We start from the raw sequence: 13,667 nt of genomic DNA on the forward strand, positions 1-13,667 counted from the left end.
AGAGTGCACTGTACGAGATGTGGCTTTTAAATAACGAGACTGATGCTATAATTTATGTTGAATTATATTAAGTACATTTGAACTCCGTTCCCCTTCTATGTATTCCCCCTCTGCATCCACACACTGCTGCGATCTTATTTTCCATTTGTCAGAGCCATGCTGTAGCTCATTATCTGTCAGCTGCCTCAACAGCTCTGTTGTTTTCTTCTTTACCTCAGTAACTGATGCAAAACGGGTTCTCTTGAGTACAAATGTGACTTTATAGAAAGAAAGAAGTCACACGGTGCTAGGTATGGAGGGTGTTCTAGCACTGCAATCTGTTTCTCGGTGCATTGTCCTGATGGAGGATGAAACCATTTTTCCATAGCTCTGGCCTATTTTTTCTGATTCTTTCCTGCAATGTTGCTAGAACATTTTTGTAGTAATGTTCATGCATTGGCACCTTCTGGTATCCAGATTTCCAAAATAACACCCTTGATATCAAAGAAAACAATTAATATGACTATGAATTTGGCTTTGTTTTGTTGTGCTTTCTTCATTCTTGGTGATGATGGTGTTTTCCAGTGATTGGACTGGCGTTTTGTCTCAGGATCCTACTGGATGATCCATGTTTCATAACATGCAATAACTTTATCTAAGAAATGTGTTACAAAATGTCTGTACAAAATTCGCTCTCTACTTTCTTTCTGCTCAGCAGTGAGAAGCTTTGGAACCATCCTAGCACAAACTTTTATCATGTTAAGATCTTGATGCAAAACCTGTGTGTTTATTTGATGCAAAACCTGTCTGACAGTTTCTTCGTCGATGTTTGCCATTTCTGCTATCATTCGGATGTTGAGTCAACAGTCAAGTCGAACAATTTTCTCAATCTTTTCCACATTTTCATTTGTTTTTCTGCAAGGCCTTCCGGGACCTTCATCATCTTCGACATTCTCACGACTGTCACTAAATCTTTTGTTCCACTCAAAAGCACGTGACATACGATCTACCCCGTAAGCCTCGGTTAGCATATGGAAAGATTCGGTGGGCGTTTTGTTCAATTTAAATAAAAATTTTAAGTTAACACGTGCTCTACTTTTGAAATATGCTTGTTTACAACGCACGTGAAAAGCACAACTTCTTTGAATGTTGTGGGACCGCAAACTTTCTGTGAAATAGTAAAACCGTTTTGGGATAGTCCCAGGTCAATGTTCCCCCACTCCCTTTTAACTCACACAGGGCTCTATTTATTAACATTATTTTTACTAAAATAAAGTGAAAAAGGGTGTTTTCACACCCTTTTCACATTATTTTAGTTTCACCTGTAGTTACTATAGGGCAATTGGAGTAGAATTAGTAAAATTCTACTCTAACCCCTAGTATCACTTATTTTTAGTAAAGCAGATCGCATTTCCCATAATTGTAATGGGAAATGTGATCCGACCTAAGTTACTAAAAATAAATTGTAAAAAAATACCGGGGGAAGCCCTGTGATAATAACGCCACCTGGAGGTGGCGTTATCTAGGGTCTCCCCCAGTTACCGGGCTCCCACTCTGCTCTAACTGGGAGAGCAGAGGCGGGAGCCGGTACCAGTAATCAGCTGTGTGGTCTAAGCAGACCGCAAGCTGATTACTGTAAAAAAATGAAAAAAAAAAATTAAACATTTTTTTTTTCACTTACCTGAATCCAGGGACCGGTGATCGGGCCTCCGGTGATGGCTCCTCTCCGGTCAGCTGGTCTCCCATAGTACACTGGGGCCCGGTCATCAGGTGATCGGGCCCCAGTGCAGTATGGGAGATCACCTGATCGGGAAGCCCGGAGAAGATCACCGGAGGCCAGGAGGATGCAGGTAAGTGTAATGAAGGGAGGGGGAGTCGCGGGGGTCCGCGATCGCGGGGGGCGGGGCTTAGCGTCGGTGGGGGGGTAGTAGCGGTGGTCACCCGGCGCATGCGCGGGCTCTTAGTCGCGGTATTTTTTCCGAAAATACCGCGATTAGAGTGCGGATGGGATCCGCAGGGACAGAGCTTTATCGCAAGCTCTGTCCCTGCAAGGGATTTATAGTAAATCCCTGTGATATTGCCTGAATTCGCAAAGCGAATTCACTCGGTAATATCACACTACAATCCGCATTCAATATGCGGATTGTAGTAAATAGAGCCCACAGTATGGTTTATTTTTTAGAAGTACTATCTCGTTATTTATTAAATTATTAGCCACACCTGTATGATACACAACTAATATTACTTCACTAATTATAACTTTTATAAATCTAACTTCCAAAATAAATTGCAAAAAAAATGTGCATAGGCAATTTAGTTTAATTTTTTTAAAATATTTTTGAATTCTAAACTTATTTTTCACCCAAAAATTTTTTTTAGACCAGAAGCTTAGAAAATTATGCCCATTTAAAAATTTTTTCTGTGGGTTCTATATCCCCCTTCCCCTTTCTCTGGTTACCTGGCTGCCGATTGTGTTGTATTTGTGTCCCCTCAAAGGGATGTAGTCAGGAAGCCGGCGGTCGAAATGCTTCCCGACAGTCAAAGCCCGGCATGGGACTAATGATAGTCGTCTAAATACCGATGCCTATCATTAGCCCCACGCCGAAATACAGACGCCTGGCATACCAAACGTAGGTAAGCCGGGCGTCGGGAGCCGTTAGCCACGGGGGGGGGGGTTAGGTTTAGGGACTCCCAAGAGGACTTAGGGTTAGGCACCCTCCCGAGATAGTTAGGGTTAGGCTAGGGAAAGGGGGGGTTGGCATCAGGCACCCCCGTGGGGAGGTTAGGCACCACCCCGGGAGGGTTAGGTTTTGGGTGTGTGGAGGGGGGGTTAGGTTTAGGCACCCTTGGGGAAGGTTAGGCTTAGGCACTAGGGGGGAGTTTAGGGTTAGACACCACTAAGGGTGTGTTAGGGTTAGGGGGGGAGAGGGGAGGGTTAGGGTTAATACTTACTCTCCATCTGCCGGCCTTCCGGAGTTGGTATTTCATCCGCCGGGTTAAGGTCCGGCGGTGTAACATACCGATTCCCTCTCGAATATGGTGCCTGTGCAGAAGATTATGGCAAAGCCTCTGCCAAAAATGCCAGAGTCTTTGCTATCTTCTGTGCCGACACCATATTTCCAAAGACGTTGATGGGCATATGTCGCTGCCGGCAAACCTTTAACCAAGTACAGTAAGAGGGTGCAGGGTGTACGGAGCAGGCCCCCCTTGACTAAAGTGCCTGTTCGTATCACACTCTGCACCCTTTATAGACACACACTATCGGTCTGGTTGTTAAGTCCAGGGCAAGCCCTGGCGGCACCCTATGTGACCGCCTCCTCCATTTGTGAACTGCGCATCCATGTTACATTAGTTTTGTGGAAATGTTGCTTACATATAATCAAAGTTTGTAAAGTGAATTTATGACGTGCAGCCAACCATTAAAATACAAGTCATTATGAAGAATGTTAATATTGTACAAAAATAAAATATAAGACCTTGATGCTCATTTAACAACTGATTAAATGTGAACCCTGTTAAGGTGCCCACACACATACCGACTTTTCATCCAATTTGTCCGATTTTGACGAATCGTGACGACAGATCATGTAAAAAAAGGCCAAATCGTGAGTTTCTACTCTTGATCACGATGCCAATGCATGTCCCCGCTCGTCGTACATCGCATCTTCAGATCTGCTGTGCTGTAGGGCAGATTAGCCAATCTGGGATACAATGCACTGGCTGCAGGATAGATCTTAAGTCAGATTGGACATTTTTAACTCCAAATCGTGACCACGACTGCCTGGGGAGAGTTCAAGGAGAGTTCAGGGGAAATCGTGTACATTGGCTGATTGGGATCAAGTCAGTATGTGTGTCGGCACCTTTAGGAGAACACTCTGCGCTGTCCATGTCCAGTGCTAGGACTCCGGACTGCTGGAAACAGGACCTTGTGTGATCGTGCGTGCCCTTAACGCGTGTCATAAGCTCCGTCCTCCATACTAGAAAGACGTGCCCATGACCTGGTTATGTTATCTATTGCGTGGACTAAACTCCATCACACACGCTGCCACCTATACCAACTATAGGGTCTGCCAATACACCCACCATGGTTCTTTATGCAAGTGCATCTATTTGTCCACCAAGGTGCGTGCCAGTGTCCCTGTTAGAGCATAAATCTAACTGTCGTTCCACCCGTAAATGTGTACAAGGAAACACTGAAAATTTTTACACTTTTTATTTTCTCTTACACTACTGCTCGCTTCAGCTTCATTTATGTTTAATGTTACGTTTAAAATGAATCTTGAGAGTTAGGAGATGCCTTTATTACATGTATCCTGCAAAATGGTGAAAACCATCCCCTGTCAGGGATGGGGAACCTCAGGCCCGGGGGCCGTATAAGGCCCTCGGAATCATTTGGTCTGGCCCTCTGAGCTTTTTTCTGCTAGCCTCATCTGGCTAGCAGGGTGCTTAGAATGGCACCCTGCAGCCAGAATCTATGCAGCAGTGCCTCCTGGAGTGTCCTTAAGATGCTTCATATGGTCACACAGCTTCCCTTACAGCTCCCCGGAGCATCCTCAGGATGGTCCGGGCATTTCTGTAATCACCGGCGATTGTGACCCTAACCCTGTGTGACGTTAAGCGGAGGGGGCGTGGCCTGCACCAGGCCCACAAATAATGTTATATATATATCAAAATGGCCCTCGGTGGAAAAAAGGTTCCCCACCTCTGCCCTAAGTGCACCTTCTACACCTCTTTCTCATTTAAATTATATTGTCACAAAATCTCCTTATGGATGTGAGTGTACAAATAGGTGCATGAATCTGACCCAAAAGTCATGGGATAGCAGTATTATTAGGTAATGTAGGTGGCCTCACTATACTGTATCTTGGAAATGCCCAGACCTGCATCACTTGTAATCTGACATCTTGTAATTCAGTTTTAACACTGACTAGGCTTAAGGCGACGTGAATTATTTCCAAACTAGTTGTGCGGACATTCTACATTCCTCGATCTACGGTGCCATGTGTGTAACAGGAATACCTCATAGAAGGCATTAGCACCTGCTGTGGGCATAGCATTGGCCGACCACTGGTGCTTAATGATCGTGACCAGCGGCATCTGGCCAGAATTGTCCGTGGTAACAGACAAGCTGCACTGGCTCAAATCACATCCACATTCAATGCAGGAGGCACCAGACACATATCCAGCAGGTCAGTGCAGTGTTCTTTAGCTTCCATGAGAAATGGGAGCAGAAGATCCACCAAAGTACCCCTAAGCAAGGAGGCTATCTAAGAAGGGCACGTCTGAGTGAGCCTGGAAAAGGGGTGTGGTCACTCAAAAGGGAGTGTGGCTTTGAGTCATGTCCCCCTTTTCATCACTGTAGGGAGTGTGCCCAGCACTCACGGAGATGCTGGGCTGCCCCATGCTCTCCACGCTGTGTGAATAGATGCTGCACATGCGCACGGTATCTATTAACTTGCCTGTGATTGTTTCACCTGATTTCAGAGGGGCACCACCATAGGGGCAGGGCACATTTTAGCGCTTTCAATTCGGGCAGGGTGCAGCGCCCCGCTAAAACAGCTTAGCGGGAATACTACCCCTGTTAACGCTATGACACTAGACACAGCACCTCACCTGGGCTTGTGATGTTGATAATTGGACCCTGGAGGGCTGGCAACATGTACCTGGTCCGATAAGTCACTGTTTCAGTTGGGAGACAGAATCATAACATGGAATTAAATAGTATATTCCACAAACTAATATAAAATAAGAAAAAATAAAAGTACATAGTCTTTTATATGTTTCCATTTTAAATTAATCCTATGGTTGGCAACCTATAATAAAGAACTTCTAGGCAGCCATGATATTTATTTATTACCAATTATTTATATTCCGCAGCGCTTTACAGGTAATATCGGAGTCTATACCTAAAGGGGTGGAGAATTGTACTGACAGCATGGAAAAAGTTTACAGATCACTTATGAACACTAGTAGGACCACCATATAAAATTGCGTACAGGAGCACAGTGGTAGAAATAATCTTTTGGAATTTTTTAGATGTTGTAATGACATTTGATAGGTTCCGACATATAAGGTGGGGCTTCTGGATGGAAGGCTGTAGAGAGATTGATTTCAGTCTCTGATAGGTTCCTTGATTATGTTGTCTATAGATGGCTCTGCTGTGTAGCCCTCTTAAGGGCCCCATACACGGTGCGATATGCACCTTGCGATGCGATGGCCGATCCGATGGCTGAATATCGGGTGGTCCCCACACACTGATCGATCGGGTGGCTGACTGCCCGATATGCCGGCACCCCACCCACATAGCACTGCACGGGATCGTACATTGCTTTCCCAGATTAACTGAACATGCAGTAAGAGCTGGAGGAGCGATGTACGATCCCACAGGAGCGCGCACTGGCCGATATCATGACCACACACACGGAACGATATAGCAGCGATATCGTTCTAATCCGTCGGATCGGCTGCTATATCGCACTGTGTATGGGGGCCTTTAGAAATGACTCTCAGAATATAACCATGGACACACACCTAGGGATAATTTTTTCCCTGTATGTATATACCTATCTGAAGATCTATTCATTATTGTCATTGCTTATATTATAATGATATAAATGACTACAGGTTATACGGTTGAGGCTTTGGATATGTAAAAAAAAAGAGAGAGAAGCTGCACAAACACCTTTGAATGCACTATGCGCCTCTTTTCTGAGCAACCATCGTTTAAATCACAGGTTCTCAAACTCGGTCCTCAGGACCCCAAACAATGCATGTTTTGCAGGTCTCCTCACCTAATTACTAGTGAAATAGTTAGCTGCACCTGTAGATCTTTTAAAATGTGTCAGTGAGTAATTAATACACCTGTACACCTGCTGGGTGAGCTGCAAAAAGTGAACTGTGTGGGATCCTGAGGACCGAGTTTGAGAACCACTGGTTTAGATAAATGTTAAATATTTTTCACATACTGTTTTGCACTACAGCTTGGGTTTTATGATCAGTGTTTGCATATTGCAAACGCATATGTAGGTTTATGTTACTGCTAGACCATGTTTTTTCGGGAAGGCCATGCTAACCAGCGAAAGTGTAATAAACATGCTTCTTTTTGTCAGATGTACAGGCTTCAGAAAGTACAGGGCAGTAAGAGAGAAGAGTGCCCCTATTTGTTCAGGAAAAGACTCACGTGAGACTGACCTCTCCCAAACTAGTGACATCGCTGAGGTCCTGGCAGAATCGTCATTGGCTGCTGTGGTAGCTCTTGGTACATCAGAGCCAGGATTGGTGAACCCGGCCTTTGATGAAAATGATGATGGTGAGCTTAAAATAAAGTTAGTGGTTGGTGCAACAGTTCTATAAAACTGTGGTTCATGTCTGACTAGTCCTACTTTGTTTCCTGTCACCGCCAGATCATACTCATAGGATAAGTCTGGTTGCAGAGACGAGTACAGTAGAGATACATCGTGATGACCCTGAAGAGGAGCTCGGAATGCGCATTGTGGGGGGCAGAGATACTCCACTTGGGAATATTGTGATACAGGATATGCTCAAAGACTCTATCATTGCCACAGATGGCAGACTTATGCCGGGGGACCACATTTTGGAGGTGCGTTCTGCCACATAAAATCAATCCTTTTTTAACCTTTAAATACCAAACAATTTTATACAACTTATTTCTTATTGCCAATGAACATTTTATTTATCTGTGAATAAATAATGCCAACGTGTTACATGGAATCTTACTGAATTACCATATTTTAAGGGAAACATTAAATGTATGTGATTTTAAGTGAAAATGCAATGTCTTTTCTAACCAATTTACCTTAACATCTTTCCCTCCTTTCTTCTTAGACTAGTAAACTGCATTGAGAGTAGGTTTGTTAGGATTAGTTACTGTACCCGTCACTTGGCTGGTAACTGCTCTTGCTCATAGTTGGTTTGAAAGGGGTCTTCTACTTAGGGATGGTCATCGGAGGGGTGTCCATCGATGGTGACCACCAGTGGTAGCCATCGATGGCACACAAACCATCTAAGGTGAACCATCGACTGTTTGCAACCCTCGATGGCCACCGCTGCGGTGGGGAACGGCGGGCCACAGGTCAATCAAAAATAGGGGTTGGGGCTTAGTCTGGATCAGGGGGCGGGGCTAAGCTCAGTCCTGTCCAGAGAAAAAGTAAAAAATTGTCTCCCACTCGTTTATTGATGGGAGAGAACCATTGGTTCTCTGCCATTGATGGTAAAAGTATTGGACATCGGCCATACACCATCGATGATTCTGAATCATCGATGGCCATCCCTACTTCTGCTGTTAGACATATTCATAAAATTAAGAAAACACACAAAGTTACCGCAGCTGTAGGCAGTGCTGCGCATGCACTGGTTTTACGGATGTAATAGCGCATGCACAGCACAGATTCCAGCTGCGTTAAGTTAGTGTAGAGAGGGAAAACTATCTATTTCTTGAAAAGCTGACATCGCAAAAATGACAGCTTTTCAGAATGGATAGTTATGGAGAGGAGAATGAGGAATTCCTCCGGTAATTAGGTAGAACTCCATGCGAGTTCTAAACCTAATTACCTCAAGAGAAATTTTAAGTTATGATGAATAGGCCCCATGGTCTTAATACACCAGAGCTAAGAGCTGCAGCATAAGCCATTAATTGTGTGAGGGACCCATAGTGGGGCACAGGCTGCTCGATGACCTCATTCCTACATCACACCTCCCCAAATGATTGGAACTGAATGAAGGAAGCCTACCCAGAGAGGGCACAGATCAGTATGCAGCCAAACTCAAAAGCCAAATCATTTGCATACAATGTTTATTTCTATTGCATTGTTTTGTGGTCTCTAACGGATGCTTTTTTTTAAGGTTGTACTGTACACAAGGTACCCTATAAAAATGTGTAAGTCCTCTCTAATCAGGCTTTTATTTGCTTTGTTTTTTTCCTTATTTATTTTGTTTATTTTTCTTGAAACATTTCCAGTGACTTCTTCCTGTATGTAAAACACTAGGGGGCCTATTCATTAAACGTAAAACTTCTCTGGAGATAATTAGCTTTAGAACTCTCATGGAGTTCTAGCTAATTATAAGAGGAATTCATCATTCCACCTCTCCATAAGTATCTATTCCGAAAAGCTGTGATTTTTGCGATGACAGCTTTTCGGGAAATAGATACTTTTCCCTGCCTACACTACCTTATCGCATCTGGAATCAGTGCTGCGCATGCGCTGTTACATGTGTAAAACCAGCGCATGCGCAGCACTGCCTACAGATGCGTTACGTTTCGTACCCCCCCCCGATTTCCCCCCCACCCCCCTCCGCTCACCTTCCCCCCCCCCCTGACTTACCTGTCCGCGCAGCAGCCTCCGGCTCCGTCCTGCTGGTCTGTCATGTGTGCTCCCCAGCAGACCACATGACAGATTAGAAAAAGAAAACAAACCTTTTTTTTTTTTGTCTACACTTTCTTGTGCTCTGCTGGGGAGCACACATGACAGACCAGCCTCCGGAGCCTGAGGACGGAGCAGAGCGCCGGAGGGACTCGTCGGGGGACCTGCACACCTGGATACAGGTAAGTTTCACCTGCTATTCGCCACCTCACAGTGGCGAATAGTAACTGCATCAAATTCCAAAAATTGATAATTTTCGGAATTTGATGAATACCATAATTTCCACATCTCCATACTAATGTATGGGGAGTGTGGAAATTAACGCAGGGGAACTTAGCAAGGAGATATCTGTGATATCTCCTGTGCTAAGTGGCTACATGAATACCAAAATAACGTTATTTAAGGAAAATGTCCTTAAAAACGTTATTTTAGTGTTGATGAATAGGCCCCTAGTACTCTTATCTTCTAAGTCCAGCACTGTCACTTCATAAAAATCTGCCCTCACTTTCATTATATTTCACTGTTATTTACATAACTTTTGTTTGTTTGAAATATTTTAGCAATGCTCCCTCCCACTAAAATATGTAAATAACCAGATATATATATGTGGGACAGGATTCATCAACACCAAAAATGCAGTCAAATATCAAAAAATGTTGTTTTCTGAGGCTTGACCACATTTCCCATATGCACAAAGCTCCGGAAAGCAAAACAATTCCTAAGCTTGGACCCGATAGGCGGCGTCATCCAGTGTCGGACTGGGGCATGAAGGGCCCACCAGGGGAATGCAGTGGTAGGGACCCATGCTTAAGGGTTTTGGCTATCCACCAGAGGGGGTGTGGCCAGCAACCACAGATGCTTGGCTAACCATTAGGCAATTCTTGGTATAGTTTCTATAGAAGGGAACCAAGCCCCCATGCTGATCAGTGGTCCTGCTCCACTAGGTAACTCACCAACTTATAGAGTAACAATCTATAATTTGAGATCTAGAACCTGACTCCTAGAAGAGGGGGGTGGGCCCGAAGGCAGTGGGTCCCACCGGGGATTTCACCTGTGGGCCAGTCCAGCCCTGGCGTCATCACCACCCCCAAACGCTTACAGCCTGTCACTCACTCTGCGGTGGGTTCCTCAGAGCGTCCGTAATCTCAGTGCGTTCGCAGCGCATGCGCGGTGCATTCGCAGTGTTTAACCATAGATCAATCTGCGTGCGTAATTGCGATTGCATACGCTGCTGCATCAGGCCCTAGGTTTGAACTTTTCTCAATTGACCTTACCAGTGGTGAATTTCAAAAATATATGGTGCCAGGGAGTATATTTACTAAGAGTCGATTTTTGGTCGTTTTTGTGTCTCAGGATCTAAATTACACCTTTACTAACAGATGATCTTTTTACATCTTTTTTTTAAAACAATGTAAAAAAAAATCATCTCTATGTAAATGTGTGATTCAGACCCTGAAATACAAAATCGACCTAAAATTTACCTACATCGACTTTCAGTAAATATAGCCCGAAATCACACACGTACTAACAGATGATTTTTAATATTGTTTAAAAAAAAAAGTCAAAAATCATCTCTGAGTACATGTCTGATTTAGAGCCTGAAATGCAAAAACGACGAAACGTCGACCTTTAGTAAATATACCCCCAGGTCTCTCTAAAATTAATTATCAATAAAATTGATGCTTTATTTGCACTATTACTAGTTTTTCAGTCATGCACCCTGAGAACCATCCCCGGTCTTATCCATACTTGCCAACTCTCCCTCATTGTCAGGGAGACTTCCTAAAATAGTAGCAATCTCTCTGACTCTCTGAAGAGTCTAGTAATGTCCCTGATTGTACCTTAACCCATTATGAAGCTGCTATATACAAAAAGGCACAATGATCCCTATGGCTACATGCATTTTATGCAAAGTATCAGTGTGTTTTCATCACCAAGTAGATCTTACTAACTGCTTTGGGGCTCATTTCTATTTGGCTGTTAATCAATATTTCAGGTGTAGCAGTACACGTCCACTTTAACGCCGCTCTCATAGGTGTTGCTTTCACAATCTCCTTGAAATGCTTTTGCAAAAATAGGCAAGTATAGTCTTATCTCTAGTTATTCTAAATGTGTATGCATGTCTAACTCTTTATTATTATATAGCCACAAGCGTCTGGTAATAAGCGCAATATCACAGCTTGAGTGGGCGGAAAACTGCCTCAATCCCCTATAACGTACCTCAAAATCGAGTAGATTATTATGGGGCAGAGTGGAAAATAAGGTTAGAAGATGGCTGTTGCCAGCTTGTCTGTAGTCATCTTCCAATTACACTAACAGGTTGCATTTGAGCTATCCTGGACAATCGCCCCGATTGTCTGAATGTATACATGATGCCATATTAAATAAAGGTCCAGTGACCGGATCAGCTCGTCCCTGCTTGATTTAGGAGGTCCCTTGACTCAGTTTACAGTAAATTTATAATACAGAAGGTTTCGGTATGTTTGGTCGACTGCATTATGTTGCCGGGAGAGGGCCGGCTCTGTAGTTTAAAGCATTTTAACTGTGGGTGCATTATAATTTTAAACATGATGGAATAGGGGTTATGTTCACAGTCCATGGGTGCTCCTATCATATGCAGTTTCTGAGAACTATGACCCTTTATTAAGCCTTCAGATAGATAGAAGAGCTGGCTGGAACTAACAAGTACCACACTTGGGTAAGATTGATGTAAATCTGCCACGAGACCTTGCGGTAGGGTCTTGCTGCGGCAAGCCCTGGAGTGCTTTTGGCTCTATCAGATGATGTCAGTGGGGCCGGCCCCAGACGGTAGGCGTTCCCATGGGAACGCCTCCGTCTGGGCAGCCATGCCCCCGGCACGCCCACCATAGGGGGCGTGCTGTCAATCAACATCGACAGCACGCCCCCTTTGGTGCGAGACCCATAACGACGGCTTGGCTGTCGTTATTCGGAACTCGCGCATGCGCACAACGGAGCCGCCTCCGGCGTGCGCATGCGCACTTGGGCAACATCGAACCGCTTGCGAGCGGGTCTGAATCAGGCCCACTGTGCCAATGCCATAGTCCTAATTGAATCCATTAGCCCAGAGCTGTTATGCATTGTGTCACCATAAAGAGGTTCAGAGTTCTAGTGAGAAAATATGTTAAAATCTTGTAATCTCATTAGATCCAAAGTGTTAGGGTGGGTACACATTAGGCGATATATCAGACAATAAGTCATTTTAGGCAAATTGGAACGACGTATCGTCCACATCGCATAGTGGGCCTGATTCAGACCCGCTCGTACACTACACCCAGCCTCTTCTCACCACCTTGTGCAAACAATAGCTGATAACGGGGAACAGTAACTTGTATATGAAATATAAATAGAATATTGAACATCTCCGCCCTACACATCCATTTTCATTTTAGGTTAACATTCGTTTACAATTATAAGCTATAATGTACGCTCAATCGCTTCCCCTACAATCATACTATTATTTTAATGATTAAGATAAAAGAAAGTTAAAAGAAAAATATTAACTTATTTTGCAAAGGAAAGATTACTTTGTTGTAATAAGGCATTTTTCCATTGCAGGACCTTGCTGTTACATTTTGATATGGCTATGGTGACAGGACTATGGCTATGGGGCTTCTTAAACACAAAAAAGCTTGGTCTCACACCAATTTTCTCTTTAGGGTTTTTCTCTATATAATTAATATTCCCTCATTTTGCATTTGTGGTCCTTGTAATATATTTGCTGTGTAGCTGCAAGATTTACCTTATTTAGCCTGCATTAAAATTAGTTCTATCCTTCAGGATTGGAGCTAAATGTATCCTTTGCAGAGGCGGATCTACTGTGAAACTAATGAAGCTTAAGCTTCAGAGGCCCTATCCCTGGAGGGGACCTGAAGCATTTTTAATGAGTGAATTTTTCAACAAAATCAATGGAGTGTTTTAAGTGTGTGTAATTAAAATAAGGTTATTTTAGTGATTGAACCATGACAATGGGTTGAAGTACTTAAATATTGACCTTAGAATATGCTCTACAGTAGTGCATGTAGGGGGGATTTCGGAGTACCCAGAACCCCCCCTGATCAGTGCTGGCCGGCAGACATGCTATCTACAGCTCCGACCAGAGGATGGCTCTTATGAGCCAGCCAGGCGCAGAATAGAGAGCTGCTGTCCGTGTCACTGCTGAGTGCAGTACTGCCAGGTGCCACTAGATGCTCCCATCTCCATTTGTGCTGTCCCATCTACCAGAAGTCGGCCCGGCAGTGCTGACCACAAACTGAAAGCTGAGCTGAATGGGAAATGGCATGCAGCTCA

The 13,667-nt window shown here is 44.0% G+C and overlaps 1 protein-coding gene across 3 annotated transcripts in view; it reads left to right on the plus strand.

Annotated features, from left to right (window-relative positions):
- Nucleotides 1-13,667, plus strand: part of LOC148507865 (ligand of Numb protein X 2-like) — a 97,869-nt gene that overhangs the window by 65,575 nt on the left and 18,627 nt on the right. For all 3 annotated transcript variants that reach the window (XM_088445509.1, XM_088445510.1, XM_088445511.1), the window contains exons 3-4: nucleotides 7,089-7,288; nucleotides 7,383-7,579. In XM_088445509.1, coding sequence (XP_088301635.1) covers nucleotides 7,089-7,288; nucleotides 7,383-7,579 — 397 coding nt within the window. The remainder of the gene's footprint in view (nucleotides 1-7,088; nucleotides 7,289-7,382; nucleotides 7,580-13,667) is intronic.

Source organism: Taudactylus pleione, unplaced genomic scaffold (assembly GCF_031769625.1).
Source record: "Taudactylus pleione unplaced genomic scaffold, aTauple2 ptg000381l, whole genome shotgun sequence".
NCBI classification, from domain to species: Eukaryota; Metazoa; Chordata; class Amphibia; order Anura; family Myobatrachidae; genus Taudactylus; species Taudactylus pleione.